Source organism: Rhamphochromis longiceps, linkage group LG19 (assembly GCF_057381845.1).
Source record: "Rhamphochromis longiceps isolate RC_006_pf linkage group LG19, R_longiceps_female_GT1.1, whole genome shotgun sequence".
NCBI classification, from domain to species: domain Eukaryota; kingdom Metazoa; phylum Chordata; class Actinopteri; order Cichliformes; family Cichlidae; genus Rhamphochromis; species Rhamphochromis longiceps.
The window spans coordinates 18,780,987-18,802,121 of NC_140575.1; the positions used below are offsets into that span (position 1 = coordinate 18,780,987).

At 40.7% G+C, this 21,135-nt stretch overlaps 1 protein-coding gene across 1 annotated transcript; it reads right to left on the reverse strand.

Moving 5' to 3' along the window:
• Positions 1-496: 496 nt before the first annotated feature.
• nol10 (nucleolar protein 10) lies at positions 497-17,656 on the reverse strand. The gene is made up of 21 exons (XM_085391433.1): positions 17,512-17,656; positions 16,371-16,416; positions 16,176-16,274; positions 14,984-15,061; positions 14,862-14,899; positions 14,612-14,748; positions 14,130-14,195; positions 13,967-14,027; positions 13,392-13,477; positions 13,107-13,185; positions 12,538-12,687; positions 12,367-12,433; positions 11,045-11,097; positions 6,814-6,940; positions 5,177-5,256; positions 4,965-5,063; positions 4,240-4,332; positions 3,920-4,096; positions 2,033-2,349; positions 1,720-1,822; positions 497-1,252 (listed from the first exon to the last, which is right to left on the reverse strand). The coding sequence occupies exons 1-21, from the start codon at positions 17,575-17,577 to the stop codon at positions 1,112-1,114; spliced, it is 2,163 nt and encodes a 720-aa protein (XP_085247559.1). The 5' UTR covers positions 17,578-17,656; the 3' UTR covers positions 497-1,111.
• Positions 17,657-21,135: the final 3,479 nt, after the last annotated feature.

Genomic DNA, 21,135 nt, shown 5'->3' on the forward strand with positions numbered 1-21,135 from the left:
TTTGTTTAATAACAAAATCCCCATGTTACGTTTAATCATGTAAATACAATATTAATGTTTAGGTGTATTTTTTCTCACTTACATTTTGTTCATTTTAAACTATTCGTCTATACAGAGTACAGATTATGAGGCTTCTGCAGCAACTTTTCAGGGTGAAGTATGTGTCTGAAATGGATTTCTCCTGCATGAGATACTATCCACGCTGTCACAAACCTGATGGATTGTGGTGCAGAGGCGTGGTAACATCAAATGGTTGGGGTTACCACGCCGAGTGCAGAAAACAGCCCCCTTTCACATTTGAAAAGAGCCACTGCTGGAATAGAGGGGGTTCACACCATCAGCAGGTTGGGGGATGGGAAGGACTGATGGGAAGGCCTCCAGTTTCCAAGAACTGCAGTTGTATTTGGGGAAGGGGAAGAAGGTCTCCTCATTCATTTGTTCTCCTCTTCTCTCACACAAGTAGGGAGTGATCTGCTGCAAAGGAGGGAGGCTCCAATATTCTGGCAGATTATTTTATATTTTGATTTTCAACAGTAAAAACAATGGAGACAGGCAAATGTACCAAATATAATATAATGTAGTACAAATGTTTCTAATTCAGTGTTGGCTTAACAATGTTTCTGCATTAATAAAAAACAATTACATTTTCATTCCACACATTCCATTCTTCTTTAGCTGAAGCAGGCTCCACCACGGAGCCACTTTAAGAAACGACGCCACAGAAAGCAGCTACATGCCAAGTCCTCTCAGCTCTCTGTGTTTAATTTCTCCTGGGCCCTCCTGCTAAAATATATGCAGTCAGGGTACTTATGGATAATGGCCTGGCATTATATTCATACAGACAGCGACATGGGTAATCTCTCTTTTTTTAATATGCTCTGAATTAGCAGAGAACAGGTAAACACATGACCCAGACCACCCAGGAGAGGGACGGGCTCGTCTGTGCAGCAGTACCAGTCTCTGCAGCACGTCTCCAGCCTTCCCACCACTGATTAAAAGCTTAAAGTCAGTACAATACTTCTACTCTTGAAGACGACTGCCAGAGCTGAGTTAATGGAACAAACTATTCAACTCTGACTTCAGGGCAAGGTTTCTGCCAGTTAGGCGTCAGTCAATGGCGGCCTCGTCCTCTGCCGCCCCAGCCTCTCCCGCGGCCCCTGATGCTGCTCAAGTGTCCGGCGGAGCGCCTCAGCTTCTTCCTCTCTTCGTGGTGCTCCCGCTCCGCTTGCTGCTGCTTCTTCTGCTGCTCCGACTGCAGAGGAGGACAGGAGGATGGATGTTAAACAAATGCAAGTGCTGCGATTCTACCTGCAGATTGATGATGTATTTACTGACTTGTTTAAGGTGAAGAACCAATCATATACCAACAACCCTCTCTGCATTTTCTCTAAAAGCGCTTTAGCTTGCTTTGTCTGACAATGAGATGACTTCAGACCAGCGAAATGTCATCCAGACATGGGCGAATTTGACATTAAGTAATGCTCAATTGAGGAGAGGGATTGTTCTTCTTAAGGATTATCCAAGTAACCTTACATTTATACATTTATCTCACTGGGAGATAAATGTATAGAGTCAGTGGTTAAATCTCTCTTTTTTTTAAAAAAAACCTTCATCTTATGAACATTTTCCAGATTTAAGTTCTGGATCCTGGAGACATCATAAGTGTCTCCATTATTTGCTCCTTTGTGAGGGATTGTGATGATTAAGTAAGCAGTGTACCTTTTTGAGAGTGAAGGTCAGCTGTTTGCTGCCCACTGCGGTGTCAGCCGTGCCACTGGTTTCGGAGTGCTCCTCTAACTTTAGCCGCTCCTCCAGAGAAGTCCTAGAAGAAGGAACGCATGATCGTCAGGCACAATATACAAAACAGTACAGACAGAGCGTTGTCATAAAGCGTTAGGACACAGACTATTAATACTTTACAGGTGGGGTGATTCTCTGCCTTTAACAGCTGCAAACCCTGAAGCAATTTGGGTTTCAAAGAGTGTCTCAAACAATAAGTCATGTAACACAGGGTACATTTCCAAAGACATACTTCTGTAGTTTCTGCTTGCGGGCCATGTCATTAAAACTTCTGAACTCCTCGCCAGCTTTGATCTGATAAAACTGCGGCTGACTCGTCTTCTTGCTCTCAGCCACATTTGAGCATTCTTCTCCTCCGTTCTGCTCCCTCTCCACAAGGACAGTGTTGCGGTCTGCGTCCTTCCTCTCCTGCCGCCGGCGGTCTCTGTCCTCCTGCCGAAGCAACCTCCGCTGCTCCCTCACCTCCTCCACCCAGCTTTTGTCATCGTCAGAGCTCTCCTCCTCGGAGCTGGCTCGCCCCTCTGGCTCCTCGTCGTTATCTTCAGGCACCTGCAGGGAGATGAAGCAGAGCAACAAAAAAATCACTGATGTGATCTGCTTCCTGGGCCCTCATCTTCCAATATATCAAGAAAACACAGCACGTGTATACACAGCTGGCTCAGTGAGGCTTGTAAACAACAGAAAAACATGTGATCATGTCCAGAGGGATTAGTAATGCGCTGGTTCTAATAATGGAAATAAATCTGAAAAGCCACTGTTTAGTTACACCCCCCCTTTTTCTTTTGTGCAAAAGTTTCAGCACATACTTGCTTTCTAAAAGGCCTGAACACTGCACATACACCAGTCTGCTGGTGACTGGGATCAGCTGGTTTTTCAGCTGATCGTCCATTGTTGCACACCAAATTAGCCATAGCTGTATCTGATTTTGTGCCCATCTGATTAGCCCATCCTTTCGGCTCTCAAGCACTTCTGTAAGAGTTTGAACCACATTTCTGTGGTGCAGATTGAAACAAACGAGATATGACAACCACCTGAACCTGTGTAAACATGGCATATGACCAGTGAGTAGTTGAAATTGATATCAGTCCCATTGCTGCTCTAAAAGCTCTAATTATGCATGCAGGTCTATGTTGTGTCTTTACATTGCCTCATGTCATCAGTAAGAGAGCCAACATGGCATTGAGGAAGCTAACAGTAAAGGTTCAGGGCTATTAAGGTATTTTACACCTACAACAAACAATTGTTCTTCTTTGGATGCTTGGGGGGTTTAAATGTAACTGCAATCACTCCCTCGCTTTTGTGTTTTCTGTTACATATGTGTGTATATGTGTTATCCTCCAATCAATGAACTCTTTAGCTGTTTTTGTCTTATTTCTCTCCATGAGTATTAAGATGTAATCATAATGAGACTGAGAGCAGGGCAGGGAGAAACCAGTTGATCATAAATAAAAGGTCCTTTTCATTTATTTTATTTTAACAAATTAGGACACCGTTTTTTTAAGTTGAGCCAAATGCTGACATCCTTAAAGTGAGGAATATATTTAACACAGTTATAGATCAACACTTGGTAACTGTGCAAAAAAGCCCTTTAACCTATTTTAGAAATAATGTTGTTAAATAGTTAAACTTTTATTGTGAACATAAATAATTGGTAAGCCAGAGTTAGAAAATACTGGCGGTGGCCAGTGGTACCCTCAGCCTCCTAGTAAATGTACCCAAGTTATGAATTTTGAAATCCTACATCACCTTGTTTTCGAGTTATCATTTTCACAAAATTTGCAAAAAAACCTGCCCGCTAACCTTAAGGTCAAGGTCACCGAGACTCAGACTCGTTTAAATTTTTAGTAGATGCACCTGTGGTGCTTGAAACTCCTAGGTTGCTTCATTCTCAAGTTATCGCATCCACAAATTTGGGTGTCAGTGTTGCACACCCACCTGACTGATGGGCTATTGCCAGCCTTTTATGGCTGAGGGGTAAAAACTAAAATAGGAACTGGTCAAAAAAAACTTTGAATTCCATGGCCTCCACACACAACAGGCCATCTCAGTAAAACGATGCAGTGTTACCTGCTCGTGCAGTAAAACACTGTGTCGTTTACCTGCTTGGAAACCATTTTACCTGCTCGGAAACAGCAGCCTGCTGAGCTAGCAGCCGCAGCTTCTTCTTCCTTTTCTGGCCGACTTTGGAGACGATGGGGTTGAGCAGGCGGAACTCCTCGCTCTGCTCATCCACCTGGTAGTCTGAGTTTTCGAACATCACCTTGAAACGGTCGTCTCCCAGGATGCTGGGGAGAGCCTGCGGTTTGGAAAAAGTCAACAAAGAGGAACATTACGTCATGAATTCTACGAAGCTGCCTGGAAGAACATTATGATCTCTGAATACACCGTGTACATTCACAATTAATCAAAAACATTGATGTTGTAATCTTGTTTTTCTACCTTGCCCTTCTTTTTCCTGGAAACCACCTCTGCTTCGTCATCACCCTCCTCCATCAGTTTAAGAGCTAACTCCTTGTTCACCTTCGGCAGTTTCTGTTTCAGAGAGAACAAATTGTACTTAGCACACACGAGAACGGAGAGAAAATGATCCAATCAGTTTGAAGAGTGAATCACACATTCCTCAAATTAACCTACCATTTATTAGCTTTTGCACTTAGTGTGACAGGATGTGAGTAAAGTTTTGAACTTCAATCCAGTACAATCCAGTTTAATGGGTATTTTAACTCTGTGGAATTCTTTTTATGTAGCTGATTCAACAGGTTATCGGGATTTTTAGCTCTGAATCTTATTTATTCAGGTCATATTTTCAAAAACAGATTGATCATAATAAATACTACACAGAAAAGTGTTGTATGAGGGCATGGAGGGAAAAGATAAACACAGACTGTCACAGGAGTCACACGCTGACATTGTAAGAAGGAGATGAATTATGTTTATTCTGCTACAGCTGTTGCACCAAACCAGTCAAATATGGACTAAATGGACTTAAATCTGAATGTTTGCTCGACCATAATGAAATTCAGAGGCTATAGCTGTTTCTTAGACAGCAAATGCTGATTGTTGATTCATCTTCTAACTATGATGTTTCAGTACTGAACATGAAAAAGCCAGTAAAATGAGACCTGACATTTCCATAGCAACTAGCAGAAAAACTAAACTCTCACCTTAACCTGAACTCTCTGTGTTCGGGCCTCCTCGATCTTCTGGCGAATCTTATCCTTGCGATATTCCTCGTACGCAAAAGGATTGACCATACCTTTAACCTACGGCCAAGCAAATAAACATTTGCAGTTTAGGTTTAGTGTGTCACGTTAGGATCAGTTTGAATTGAACAAGTCCTGACAAAAGTCTGAGATGTACACAAAAAGGATGATACCTTATGATAAAGTCTTATGTCCATGAAGAAACCGTGCATGTAAGCTCTCAGGAGGGATGATCCGATCAGGTGAGTCAAACCTGGCCATGAAATTAAAAAAAATAAATAAACACACACATTTTTTGCAAATACAATCTGCTGTAGTTATACATCTACTAAATGTAACGCTAAAAAATATGTCTACCGATATTCCATATACTGATTGCCACATAATGCGACTGAGACATTGACAGTAACCAGAGAATAAATTCTAATGACGTGTGTCACTGACTGACTTCCTGTGTCACCATCAAGAGGAGAAACTTTGTGGTTTAGTATGAAATCTTTCAGTAAATACACGTTCATGGTGCCCAGAAGATGAACCCAAATGATTTTATTGAACATGAGAAGAAAAGAAAAAAGAAAAGCAAACCAGAAAATTTAAATTTGTTTACAACAACAACACCTGTTTACCTAAACACTGGTTAAGATATACATCTATTCCTCCCGTCCCCATCCGTCTTAAGATTTGTAACACTGACTGGCTCTAAATGTAGTAAGATGAGGGCTTTCGTGCTTTCCCCTTCTCCTAACGAGAGGCGACTGTTTGTGGATCAGTGAAATGTCTCAGGTACTGGATCGAATTTCACACATTCATCTTCCCTTCAGGATGAACTGCAAAAATCTTTGTGACCTACCTCTATACTATTCTGTATTACGATTACAACAGATCTGCACTTTAGTCCTTTTTTAAACATTAACATATTTTTACTTCATAAAATTATATATCTAAAAACTTTGGTTTTGTCACATTTCAAGACTTCTCAATAAATTTTTCAGACCCCAGTGAACGTGTGAGTAAATGAATATGGAAATGGTCAATATTGACCTTCTTTCCACGCCTGACTTCACCTTAAAAGTTGCACAAATACTCCCATGATGGGAGTATTTGTGCAACTTTTAAGGTGTGCAACTTTTTTATTACACACTTCCTGTGATGGGCCATCACAGGAAGTGTGTAATAGCGTGTGTAGACAAGGACACACTCTTACAAGCTGAATGATGAGGAACTTGCTCTTCTCAGAAACTTTCACAAGTGTGCTGTACTCAATATGGACATGTTACATAACAGGGCCGCATTACATGGCTCCTGTATACCAACAGTGCTGTTCCCCTGCCTACTCCCTCCTCTTCTTTTATCACACATCAGCCAATCATCTTTCTACTTCTTGTCATTTGATCTCTTTCCTGCTGAGCCTGCATTCCAGTGTTCATTCAACCCATCCAATATCCACTCCTTTGACCCTTCATGCTCCCCCTCTCTTACCCCTACACCCTACTTCTCTTACCTAAAGCATTTCAATCATTCCCGTGGCCTCTACTTAGACAGTCTAGCCACTCAAACTAACCCCCCTAGGCGGCGAAGTGGCTCACACTGATTCATAGTTTTGGATATAACTATCAGAGCTGGTATTAAAGTCACTCTTTGTGTAAAGATCTCTTGAGCTCTCTTTGCTTTCTAACCAAAAGAGCCAAAGCAAAAATTGCACACTTAGATTGAGGATTTTTTTTTTGCTTTAAAAGTGCTCAAATTTGGGCTGATTTACTCCAAGTGCTCTGCAGTTTCATGAGGTACAATTAAGGTAATGAGGTCTCACCCAGATTTTCCAGGTCCTTCCGAGTGACAAACTTGTAGTCATCATACACCGTGCTCTCCGGGCTCTCCTCCAGCTCCTCTGTTAGGTTGTCTAGGAAGGAGCACCATCGAGGTGCTGGGCCCAGAGCCTAAACACACACACAAAAACACATCCACCCGCTTGGTTCAGATTTAGACTGTTGAGTACTGTTTGTTGTTAGAAAAAAACTCAGCCAGGTCATGTTTCCATTACAGCAGAAAATAAATGTCCTTAAGGGTTTTCAGGGAATTGTAACGACTTGCAATGCAACACTGGTGATACAGGAAATGCAGAGTAGCAAAAGGTCGAGAAATCGCTTTTTGAGTATGTAGTTTTAAAAACAATCCTTTTGTGTGTTCACAAAAGTAAAGAAGAAGAAGAAGAAGAAGAAGAAGAAGAAGAAGAAGAAGAAGAAAAAATCACCCAAGAAACCCAAATTGGTCATCAGAATATGAACTTGTTTAAATGTTAGACAGAAAGGACTTGGGTATAGGAAAAAAAGTGTATGAATCGGTGCTCCACTAGAATAGAAAAGCACTAAGAACCAGCTGCTTCCTTCTTACCCCAAGGGGTTGCCACAGCGTGTGGACACGCACATTGATTTGGCACCAATTTTACATTGGATGCCCTTACGGAGACAGCTTTGTCAATTATTTGAGTTTGGGACCAGCAGTAGACGTAGACTAGCTTGTGACTCCCATGAAGATGGATTTATGTGTCTCCACCACAGAACCTCTGTTCCAAGCATTTCTCAGTAAAGTTTTCATAAACATTGATTTTGAAGACAATCAGTTAAAGCTGATGTTAGTTAAAGCATATATGTTGGTTGTAGTACAAGTCTCAGGGTCCAAACACCAGACACCCCCCTGTTAGGTAAAACTTCCTGGTATCCAAAAAGTGGAAATTGGCAGTACTGTCACTAACTTGCAGAACTCTTTTACTATGAACCAGCTCATGAGCCATAACATAAAACAGAAAGTGTGACACCAGAGTTGAGAAAACTGAGGTTTTCTTGAAGATATTATATAACTTAAGGTTAAATTTGCTTCCAGCCAGGACAGCATAATGGTGACCAGCAAACACATGTGACCACTCGAAAATTCACTGGGCACCATTCTCTACTTTCTCAAATGTAGACAACTAACATTACGAACAACCTAAAGAGCTTCAGGTCAGTAAGGGTTTACAAATAAGACCTGATTATTCTTTGCAGTTATTTTTAGGCAAACATGCAAAACACCCAACAGGAAACAGCTTTTAAAGTATACAATGGGGACAGCTGCAGATACCGCAGATGCACAGTCCTGCTTTTTTTGTGATCAGCTTAAAGTGTATAGTGCATAGTGATGCACTGTATTGTAGCACTTTTGAGGAAAAATCCACACATCACAAAAGAATATTTGCAGGCGCACATATCTGCCCAGAGCCCCACGCTCACCATCTAATGCAGACACTTAAATCTGTCACACTCTGACATTCACTACTGTGCAAAAAATTGAGCCACACTTCATTTCTTTACATTTTGCTTCCAGGGAGCCAGACTTTTTTTTTTTTTAATTTAGGCTTTTTTTTCACCGATTTTCAGTGCAGTCCTTGTGACTTATCATATTCAGAGGAGTGTTTTGTTGATTTATAAGCTACTTAACACTGACCTATGAATCATTCAAGCATAAAAAAGGCATGTAACTCAAATGATGATTCAGTAGTGTGTCTACACATAACAGACAAAGAACCAAAGTAAACTATCTTTGTGTACTTTGGTTTTTAGCAGCCTGTTGTAAAAACACATTGTTTGTTTCCATGTCTTTAGTAGAATCTACAAAAAATGTAAAAAGATAACAGTTTTTGTAATTTTCTTAAAAGGAATGATGAAACCAGACAAGTTGAGGACAAAACAAGTAACAAATCTAAAAGAAAGAAAGAAAGAAAGAAAGAAAGAAAGAAAGAAAGAAAGAAAGAAAGAAAGAAAGAAAGAAAGAAAGAAAGAAAGAAAGTTGTAAATATCTATGGAGGCGGTTAGGTGGGAGTTGGTGATTGTCACCATCTTTGATGATTGTGGTTTGGGGCTTTTTATCAGTTAGAAATCTGATCAAAATTTAAGGAATTATGAACACAATAAAGTACCATCAGATTTTAATCCACCATGCAACCGTCTAAGAAGTGTCTGATTGGCAACAGCTTCAACCTTCATCATGACAACTATCCCAAACACACTGCCAGTGCAGTAAAACAACTGCTAGGATAGGAAAATACACAAGGGAAAGCTATCAGTCACAGACTGTTCACTGCAGAGCCCAGAACTCGAAATTATTAAAGTAGTGTGAGATCATCTTGACAGAGAGCAGAACAAAAGACAGCCAACATCCAAAGAAGAGCTTTGAATATCCTTCAAGAAGTCTGGAGAACTCCTCCTGAAAACTACTTAAAGAATGTACAAGAAAGAACTGAAGAAAGCTGAGTGTGCAGGCTGTGTGGAATTACAAGGATGATCATACCAAATGCTTACTTTCATTTTCTGCTTTTGTCACGTGTACATTTCAAACTCAGTCATCTGTTTATATCATGGCTTGCTTCAATAAACTGAAGGCACGTCTTCTTCACTTTGTAGTGACCGAGTTCTCAAAGTTCAAATATTTCGACTGGAGAACGCTGATCGAAATGCTGAGTAAGGAGTAACTGATTCGAAGTCCGATGATGTCACACCACTGAGGTCAAAGTCCAGTGTCCCTGTCATTGTTTAGTCACATCACTCCTGAGCTAACAAAGCTAACAGAGATCATCAGGGGTCACATGTGGAGACGAGAACCCTTTTTGGTTCAGAAAATGTCAGTTTGGTTGAAAATGCCCTGAAGTCACACCAACAGCATTCTACTGTTAAATCCTGGGAAATAGGAAAAGTGTTGAAATGAGCTTTTAAAGAAAACAACCATTTGTTTCTAATGTTTGCTAATTTGTGACTCAGATCTGCTTTTTCATAAACATGTCAACACCAAAAATCACATGTAATATGATCTTTTTCAATTATGTTTTAGTCTACTTTAAGATTTTCTTCCAAATCAGCTACAGGTCCAACTTTTCTGCAATACCACCTCTTTAAGAAATCAAGTGATTTCAGCATCACTTCCCTGGCCTGAGCAGCTGACAGGTGTGATCACAAGTAGCCTCTCGCATGTCTGCATTTATGTACATATTATATCTCCTCTGTTGACTTCCATGAGCCAGATCATGATATTGAGGGGGCAAAATTGTTAGGTGGTGAGCAAAGATTGTGTTGGTGTGGGCAAAAAAACAAAACAAACTGATCGCTTCCAATGAGTGCTCTCTTTCTACTGCAGAGTTGCAGTAGAAAGACTCTTCCTTGACTAGAGAGCTAGCTCTCATTACCATGGATGATATTTGATATGAACTTTGGGCCAGTTGCTCTCTGCCCAAGTTTGGGATTCGTGGTGAAATCACAGAGCGCTCAGTATAAGAGGTCAAAACAGGACTTCCATGGTGCTGTCTAAAAACAGCAACTGTCCTGGAAAATGTCGGGACATGCCTTAGAAGATGATACTGAATGGGAGGTCGGCTAATTTTAAATCAGGTAAGGTTTTCGGCTTGTATGTTCAAACAATGACAGACTCACCTTTTCTCATAGGACAAAAGGACCAAAGTTTACCACATGCATGGAAATCAGGGCTGGAAAGAACCCATTTACACAAAGCAAACCCTAGTTGACTGTACACACATATGCACACACACGCATCCACAGATGCGCGTGCATGCACTGACAATATCACATGAGGTAAGATCATATCAGTTCCAGAACAGACTGTTGATAGGGACAATTACTCATTAAGCAGAGGCCTCGTGAGAAGTCTGATCCCATGCTTTTCAGGCATGCTTCACTATTGAAGCTGGGAAAAAGTTAACAGGCCTCACATCAGGATTTTTATAAACCAGCAAAAACACCATCAACAAACTCGTGTTTGCTTCTTCTTATTTTTCACATCATTGTGTGTCACACCTGCAGTTCATCCCCGCCCCACAGGGTTGACAATGACTCGCTCGGTGACAGAAAACAAATGGCACGTGCGCACTCTTTGGCCAGCTCCTAAAGGTGACCTTGCATTGCAAAGCTGTGTGAAAAGCTGCAACATGAATCATTCTTTGGTGTACTGTAAATATAAATGTGACTGGTGTATGAGAATATAAATGTCTCTGTACTCACTGGGATGTAGAACGTGTTCATCTTGGGATCTTCATTGGCAGTGAAGAGCATACCTGCTCATGAACCAGAGAGCAGAGCAACAGTTAAAACCTCATCTAGTAATTTATAGGTCAAGTTCCTTCAGCACTGGTATATGAAAGACTGTCTGGGATCTGAATTTTCATATCGTAATGGCAAAACCCATTTCTGCTCTAATAATGAAGAGTTAAAAAAAACATTCAGGCAGCGAAAATGAACAAAAACAGAAGAAACTCAAGAAGCTGGTGCTGCTTTTCAACAGCTTTAGAGAACATCACTATAAGTTATAGAAAAATCTGAGGTTTTATTCCCCTTGTACACACTGCCTATCACACAGTAAAAGTGTGGGAGCTCTACAATAAGATGGCGCCACCCAGAGGTGGAGCTGCACAAAAAACTCTCGTTTTAAATACCAGCTTAACTTACAGGAATCATTACTGTTTCATTCATAGGCCTATTTAGTCACGCATAAAAGCTGCTGGTTGCGCTTCAACACACTGCAGAGTTTCCACAATGTTTTTGCTTCAGTGGGTTTCTAGATGGGTTTAAGCTTTGGCTGTATTTTAATATACCTGCAGGCATATTAAAAGACAGCCAAAGCTTAAGCCACCCACCCACCACCACCTGTGAATTTTATACATTTGTATTAATTTAATGAAAAGCACAGCACCTTAAACCCGACTCCCGATAACAATCGATCAGGAGTTCAAGAACGTATCACTGCTGCATATTTATGTGCAGTTATCTGATATTGTAATATTAAGAATGCAAGGAGTGGAGTTAGGGAGGATAACTTCAAATTAAAGTAAATATAGCTGGGGCAATGAGGTTGATCTGTATACAGCTGCTAGTTAAAAATCAACAGGTCATGCAAGTGGATAATGATAAAAGTAATTTTTTTCAGATGCCGAACGCTTGATCAAACCAGAAAAAAAACTTTAAGAGATCAAAGAGGGAACAGAAATGGAGACACGGAGGACAGCAAGTTCACCGCTATATGAAAGCAGCACACGCATATAATTAATCATTATATCAAATTAAATATTAAAATAATCGCATCATTCTTGCTTAATTGGAAATCCTGAAGCTTAATAAAGCACCTTGAACTGAACTGACATTGACCACCCTCCACAGCTCACAGCTGCAGCCACAGTTAGACTCTATGTGGGAAACATCCTATTGAATATTTCTGCAGTGCTACATCTGCAGTGTTGGTTCATGTAGTGGTCAAGCAGATGCATTCTTGATGTTCTGCGACTGCTCTCCTCAAACTTTGTTTCCAGCTTCCACAACTTAATTCTCACCTGAATTTGGGTAGATGCAAACACCGTTGATGTTGGTCTGAGGCTGTATGGAGGAGAACAACTTTCCCTGTGGAAAAGATATAAGATGGATGAAAGATGAGAGTGAGCATGAGTTTCTTGTGATCCACATAGTGAAAGCGCAATGATCTGTAACTGATGGCTGTTACTTACAGTGTCTTTGTTCCAGATTTTTATGATCTTGGAGTCAGAAGACACAACCAAGTCCAGCTGATTGTGGAAGTTGAGGGAGTTGATTGGCAGGTTGTATAGGTGATCTTTGACTAGAAGCGGCTGACTGGAGCGCAGGTCATACAGCAGCACCTGCAAGAGATCAGAAAGGTAAAGAGAGCTGTCAGAATCCTGGATGAAGCTGTCTGCCAAATGTAAAAACCAAAACAAAGAGAAGTGCAATTAAAGGCATGAGAAAGCATCTACATGATTAACCAAAAGCTCATCCCTTGACCTTTTACTGAAAACTGAACTTGCGTTAACTTGTTAGCAAACTGCATGACATCAGCCACCTAATTGTCAGCTGATTAGTCACAGTAACTTCGCAGCCTGTGGGGAGCTGACAGCTCACAACAACAAACAAACACAAAAGAAGCAGAGAAGAATGCAGCCACAGAACTGTAAGGTGATTTTTGACTGCTGTTCAACAGAAAATGCTGTTTTGAGATTAGCAATAACATAGATAAAGAAAAAGAAGCTATCCTTCTGGTAACATGAATGTTTAGGCTCACCTGACCAGTGGTGGTGCCGACCGCCATGGTGAGGGAGCTGTTAAACTTCAGCGCACTGATGGACGGCAGAGCTTGAACTCTGTCGACAGTTCCAGAGAATACCATTTAAAGATGGGGTAAAACACACAGAAACAGGATAAGAAGCTGGATATTTGTGTTTTATGCCATAATGACACATAGCTTGCAGCATGGTTTTCATGCAGGCTGTGGTGAAAAGTGCCATGTGGCTGCATATGCGTCGTCAGGCTGAGATCAGCTTTCTGAGCGTGACAGTTTGCTCCTTACTCTGTTCCTTCGGCGAGGCTACTCAGGGCACAGTCCAGCTTGCCCACACGGTTACGGACTCTGGGGTCCCAGCACTCGACCCGTCCCTGGTGAGCCGGCAGAAGAAAAGTCAGAGAGTCGCACAAGTGAAAATCTGAGCTTTTCTAATTAACTAAACAACTTTAAAACTATTGAAAAGCTATAATAGGCAAGTTCTTCCGTAGGCAGCTCTAAATTTTATGTGAGAGGCAACGATTTGAACTTTAACACCCAGAAATCATGTGAAACACTTATTTTTGTCAGCCCAGCTGGTGTGTGATTCTTTTTAACAAACAATACCGAGCAGAGGCGAGAAGAGAAAGATCTACCGCTGAGAAATTCAAAAGGGAAAAAAATTAATACATTATTCAGTATGGAGCTAATTTTTCTACTGTAGCTAGTGACCTCTTGAAAAGAGAAACACATAATGTAAGTAAGCCCAAGCACTGGTGGCACAATGAGAACCGATTATGTAAAGTGCAAAAACAATATAAACAACTAAATAATAACAACCTTATATTAGCATTAAAAGGAGACAGTCACCGTTTCACACTTACCTCAGAGGATCCTGTGGCAAACAAATGGTGGATGGGGTTGATATCGCACACGTTGTTCTCCCTGTTTGAGAAGTCCAGGGAAAAAAACAAAGATTGGCTGAGGAGTTAATATCGTTAGTACCGACACACATAAAACCTTTTCACTGAAGCAGAAAACACTTACACAGCATCAGTCTGAAGAGAGTTAAGGAAACGTCCCTGCTCCAAGTTCAGTCTGAAAACCTCTGAACTGAAAGTGAAAACAACCACACTAATTAATTGAGAGACAGAAATAAATAAAATATCCTAAAACTGCCAGATTTATATTTTGATATACATTTTTACCACTAAATCTTTTATCATCACTGTAAAGCAAAAAGCTCTGGTGTAACAGGGAAGACAAACATTGCACTCGGCACTTTAAACTCACAAGTAACATGCGTACCTTCACCCCCTTCTAGGTGCTTTTGTCCACTCTCCTGCACAAACTAACTCGGGGATTCTTGGCATGTCTGAGGACTTCCTGCCTTCTATTATATGTTAAATTGCTCTTTTACAGACAAAGTAGTGGATTTTTGCAAATGCTGAACCCTATTAATGCTTTAACTTTGCTAGCTGACTGCTATATCATGCACCCGAGGACTCTTAATCCGACTGTGTTCTCACCTCGCCCCCACAAAGTAGAGATCACAGGAGGGATAGTGGTAGGAAAAGTCCCGACCAAACTTGGGAATACGAGTCTTGTAGTAGTGTCCATGTTGAGAGTGAAATTCTACATGGCGGTCACAGTGCAGAAACACCAACTGCACAGAGAAGAATGACAAAAACAAACAAAAAAGCAGAGTGAGTTTTGAACTATCAGAATTTAAAAATGCTGAAAAAACTCAACATGTCAAAATAAAAGGGTCGCCCGCACCTTGGAGTAGTCGTCAGACAGGATGTCAAAGGCCACGACTTTCAGAGGAAGAAAAGACAATAATGAAATTTAGTCACTGTCCAGTAATTGGAGCTGAGCAAAGCCGGAGTCTAAAAACTTACCATCTGAATCTAGACAGCGCTCAAACTTCAGGGACAGCTGGTAGGTGTCATAGCAGCGAATCCTTGGTTTGTAAGTGCCTAGAACAAAAAAAAAAAGATTTGATCCTGTAGGCATCCCTGGACTCGGGCAGTATTACTTTAAGATGACACTAAGTGATGGTTCTGCTGCGTGAACTTGGGAGATGTAATGATCCTCTGGCACCTTTGGCTGTGACAATAGTTATAAGGATACTAAAAAGACAAGATGATCACTTTAACTTTTTAACTTTCAACCTGCCTCATGGTAAATAGGCTTTTTTTTAAATTAACATTGTTAAATTTCAAATTAAGACTCACACATACAGTTTCCACAAAGTCCCATGTTTTCTAACAATTGCAACATCTCCCCCTGCAAAACGTACGAATCTCTGACTATCTGTACTGATGTATTATTAAAATGGTAGTAAAAACTGACACAATGGTACACTCACGGCGCTGCCAGCTTTCACAGCAATGTCACAACACACCAGGTTATAAAATCGAGAGGTGCACAACATGCAGAAATGGCAGGTGTGATATCAATTTGACATCAGCTTTGTCATCGAGTGCTGTTTGCCAACCTTGCCCTTTTACTGTAACCATCACTTTGGCCACCTTTTTCCTTATTTGTGCAAGTGGTTTAGGCTCCTTGCTCAGTTTCTGCAGGATGTGTGCCTCTGCTACAGGAGCATGTCTGTCAGTTAGCAACAAAAAATGCTTTATTCAGGGATTTCAGTGTGATGCAGAAACTGCTCGTTACTATCATGGCACTGCAACTTGAGCAGAGCACTGTTACGTTTATTGCAATATCAGAGAAATCTGCTACCTAAAGTGCGCTAGCTCAGCTGAGCTTTTTCAGAATGTGAAATTAATGCTCTCTGCTCCGACAGCTCTGAAATCAAGACACAGCTTTAGACAAGGATGACTAGTAAAGACCGAAGCTTTTGTTTTTGTTTTATTTTTCTATATGAAGCCAATTAATTTGCCTAAGAATTGTTTAAGAACTGCAGACTAACAACGGTCTGAAGAAAGCTTTTAACTACATACTTTCCTCAGAGATTAATTAAGTATTCTGATTTTGATTGACTCTGATAAATTCATGGACTTCTAGAGTTATTCCAGAGTTTTGAGAATAAAAGACTTTTAGGTGGAAATATAGCTTTATATCTTTTACCTGCTGCCAGGATGAACTGACCATCCCGGGACACTTTGATGGAGGTGCACACTGTGGGCATCTCAAAGTCCTGGATGAGTTCAATCCTGCGCTGAATTTCTGAGTAATGCAAAGAACAGAAGCGTGTGAGTAAAGACAAACATTTAGAAGGAAATCAATCTGTGTGTGAAACTGTAATTATAGCTGTCAACTCACCGACATCTTTCTTTTGCAACTGTCTCTTCTTCCTGTCCGACAGCCACTGTGTTAACAACACAAAGGTGATCAGGATTTAGCATAAAGAATAACATTCAACAACACAACTGCTTCCTCTTCTCTTAGTTTGATGGCAGGTCACAAAAATAAAGCTACATAGAAGGTAAAAAGGTAACCTAAATAGTAAACAGGGTCAACAGTAAGAAAGCTCTCAAATGGAGCCGCAACTGTCAGGTGACATCAACGGTAACCCTTTAATAGAGAATCTGTCTCAGCGAGCAGACTGTCAGAAATTGAAAAAAGAAAACACAAGGACGCGGCTGTTTTGAATATGGAAAGAAGCATATGTATGGACTTAATCACCTTAAAAAAAAAGAGCAGTTAGTTATCTCAAAATTCTGTTTTTCTCCGAATGAGCTTGACATCACCACTTGGACAACACCAACATCTCAGTTGTATTCCTTGTCTTTTACTGATTCCTGGTTGAGGTGGTCCGGCTGTATTTTGTTCTCAACATGTAGAAGAAAACTTAAAAGAAGACTAAAGGTGGACTTTATTCATCGTATGCAGAAAGCATCCTAATCAGATACATTAACCGTTTCAACAGGCTCCCTTAATTAATGAGCATTTTATTTTATATTATGATCTTTTGTCTTTTTAATTTATCATTTGCTCAGTTTTACCACATTTTACTGTGTCTGTGGAGCACATTGATCTGCACTAACCTGCCTGAAAGATGCCTATAAATAAAGTTTGTAACTGCTAAATAGACATTTTAACGTTTTACCCAATTCTCATGTAGTATCTGAAATGTTAGACCTTTGATCCGTGATAATACCCAAATAATAACAACTATCGCTGCTGTAAATACAGATAAACTTTGATTAAATCTTCGGAGTATGACCTCATCTACGTCAGTGAACCTCTTCCAAGCAGCGGCAGATTTTTTCCATTTATTTATATGAATAATTTCATTAAATGGCGGTGTTAATAAGTATGAATCCAGCTATGACATTTCATTAATACAGTGTTAAGAACACTCATCTTACGGCTAGCTTGGTTAGCCGGCTATGGTGAAGGTAAGCAGTAACTTCACAGGTATGACATGAAGGACATCAGGAGCAGGAAGTGTGCTTCTTACCTCTGGAAGAGACTTCCCGTAGCTTAAATTGTAAATTTTGACATCATTCACGCTGGAAACCTGCATTGTAGAACGAGAGCATAACACTGATGCTGCTGCTACACACCGGTGAGCTGTGCTGAACCCACGTTGCTACTAGAGGAGCAAAAACAGGAAGTGGAGGTGAGTTTAGAGAAACTGGGTCCGAGTAGAAACTGCACAGACTACACAAAGTTCCGAGAGGTTGAAAAACGACCAGTTAGCTACGTTGTTTTTCACTATTTAATACACATATATAGTTATTTTTTGTATGTATCATATACCTGTTTTAACTAGCTGTGTTTAATTTAAAATGTAGTTTAACTTTAGTTAAAAATAGACAACAAAACAAAACAAAAACAGAGCATTATAATTGTATAATGTATGTATTGTGATTGTAAGCCCAACAAGGGACAATGGTTGAAAATTAGCAATAGCTATAAACTTATGTGCGTTACATCAGTTTTGTGTTTTGTAATTGGACTTTGTTAAACTTCACTGTCCCTTTTAAATAAATAAAACAATAGCGTATAGCGAAAGGGTTCTTCCTGTTTGTTGTTGGTAAATAACAAACTGCTGGATTCAAAAGAAAGAGAAAGCCCAGTCACATTCTCCTGTATTTTGCTGCCCTGTTATGAATAATGTATTCAGTAAAGTATTCAAAGGAGGATGTCTGTGTAGGTTCTCAGTCATCCAGGCCATGGTAATCTAAGGAGCTTGGAAAGAAAACACTTAAGGAAGTCCAGTCGTTTTTCTTTCCAAGCTCCTTAGATTATTCAAAGGAAGGATGTCCAGAAGATGAAGAAAGAAGACATGTGTACTAGGAACCTAGGTACAACAAATAGAGAGGTGGTGAAGCCAAAGGAAATGGCTTATAGTGAGGTTAGGTTGGACACTAAAGAAGGAGACAATTTATAATGATTGGCTAAAGGCAGCAAGACCAATTTGAAAAGAATGTGCAACAGGTTGGAGTGATTAAGGACAGAGATGGAAATGTACTACATGTACTACACGGGGATAAAGCTGATGAACCATACCACGGATATATGGGAAAGAGTTGCTGAAACAAGCTAAAGAAGAGAGGTAATGATCAATGAGCAGCAGTATGGCTTCCTGCTGAATAAAATCACTACAGATTTAATGTTTGCTTTGAGAGTGTTGAAGGAGAAGCATAGAAAAGGCCATAAGGAGTTGCATTGTTTCTTTGTCGATCTACATAAATAATATGATAGGATGCTAAGAGCAGAACTGTGGTACTGCATGAGGAAGCCAGAAGTGTCAGAGAAGTATGTGAGGGCGATGCAGGACATGTATGAGGACAGTGACACTGTGGTTAGGTGTGCGGGGTGACAGATGGGTTCAAGGTGGAGGTGGGATTACATTAGGGATTGGCTCTGAGCCCATTCTTGTTTGCGGTGGTGATGGACAGGCTGACAGATGAGGTCAGGCAGGGGTCTCCATGGACTATGATGTTAGAAGACAACATTGTGATCTGTAGTGAGAGTAGGTGGGAAAGAGTCTGGAGATTTGCAGTTATCCTCTGATTGGAAGAGGAATGAAAGTCAGTAAAAGCAAGACAGAATATATGTGTGAATGAGAGGGAGACAGGTAAAAAGGAGAAGCTGCTATAAGTAGAGGTAGAGAAGGTGTACAAGTGAAATACCTGGGGTCAATTCAAAGCAATGGACAGTGCAAGAGAGAGGTAAAGAAGGGAGACAGGCAGGGATGAGTGGGTGGAGATGAGTGTCAGGGGTAATTTGTGACAGAAGAATAGCAGCAAGAGTGAAAGAAAAAGGTTCCAAGATGGTAGTGAGACCTGCTGTGATGTAAGGTTTGGAGATGGTGGTACTAACAAAAAGACAGGAGGTGGCAGATCTGTTTTCATTGAGAGTGATCAGAATGAAAAAGATTGGAAATGAGTACATCAGCAGGACAGCTTAGGTTGACTATTTTGGAGGTAAAGTTAGAGAGTCAAGATGAGGGGGGGGGGGGGGGGGAAGCTATAAATAGATATAAATTATGTTAAGTTTAATCCAATGTCTTCAAATCCGAGTCTTGATAATAGTTTATTGTTTTATACTCCTTCTTATACATCCCAGTTTCTCCTTTCCTTCCATTTCTGTGAAACCATCATCATATTTTTTTTTCTTTTGCCTGTCCCGTTTGGCTCTTTTGCCATCAGAATTGTTGTCTAAAGGCAAAGAAAGATGCCCAACGGATTTACTTTACCAAATTGACCATCCCAGCCTTGCCATAATGGTCCATTTGATTCACCTTTTATTGTTTATTTTATTTTCACTTGCTGAATACGGGACAGACTTGACTGGGGGAAAGAAAAACAGCCGAGAAGAGGGACGGGGGAGAAGGGCAAAAAACAAAAACCAACAGAATGGGCAGGAAAAAAAAAAGAAAAAGAAAATGCATATATCGATCACCTGGATCACCTGCTGAGAAAGAAAAAAGAAAACAAGAGTAATAGAATAAACAACATCACAATGATATATGGGAATATGACAGTAAATACTAAATATTAAACATTATTGTGCAGCACATAAGATCAACAGAACACAGTGTGCTTTGAGGTAGGAGCCAAAAAGGGTGTAGTTTGTGGGTGTGATCACCCGTGTGTACACCTGTGAGTATGGACGCGCTTGTTTTTTTAAAAGGTTCCTTCATGTAATGATCTGCTAGAGGGTGTGGGGGGGCCACAGCCCCCTCCTCCAGGGCATGAAGCAGGTATGGAGGAGATCAAAACTCCAGACAAGAGGCCCCCAGAACACAAGAGACCAAGGAAGACCAACAGAGGGGCAGCCGCGCCACTGTCCCAGAAAGAGCTGAGGAGAGTCCCAGATGAGGGCTCACTCAGCAGCCGCGGAGCAGAAGCCAGGGGGAGTTGCAGTGACGCGCCTGTGAGCTCCGCCGGCAGCCAGCTGTGCCTGAGTGACCGAGCCCCAGGCCGAGACGCCGGGGGCACCCCACCTCCGAAGTGGCCCGAGCGAGCCCCAGGCTCCAGGCCCCGATAAGCAGCCGCCAAGGAGTGAGCCCACCCCCAGACACAAAGAACCACCAACGCACCGATGTGAAACCATCATCCTTTTCTTACCTATTTCCCTTTGCTATCGCCATGTTTCCTTCAATTTCTACTTGATTATATTCTTGACTTCTGTCTGAAGCTGAAAACTAAATCAATGAAAATGCTTTTTATGGCTCCTTAGCTGGAGTTTCATTTCCTTTAATGCCAAAATGTACAATCTCATAAAAATCTAGCTGTAGAGCAAAGAGTCCAGAATGTGGACTCTTTGTTTTTGTGAGAGTTTAAGCACTATACATTTCACATTTCAGTTGAATATTGTAGACTATTTTATTCTTATTCTTTTTTTCTTATTCTTCTTATAGTTTTCATTTATAATTATACATATCTAAATTATTATTTTTGCTAAATGAAATGTGATATGTTCATTGAACAGAAGTGGTCGGGTCATTTATTTAACAGCGCTCCAGTGTTCAGGCTAATGGGCTATTTCACATATACAATTGGACTGTATCATTTAAATGTTCTTAATAACATTGGCATTTTGTCCAAATTAAAAATGAGCTTGAAGAGGT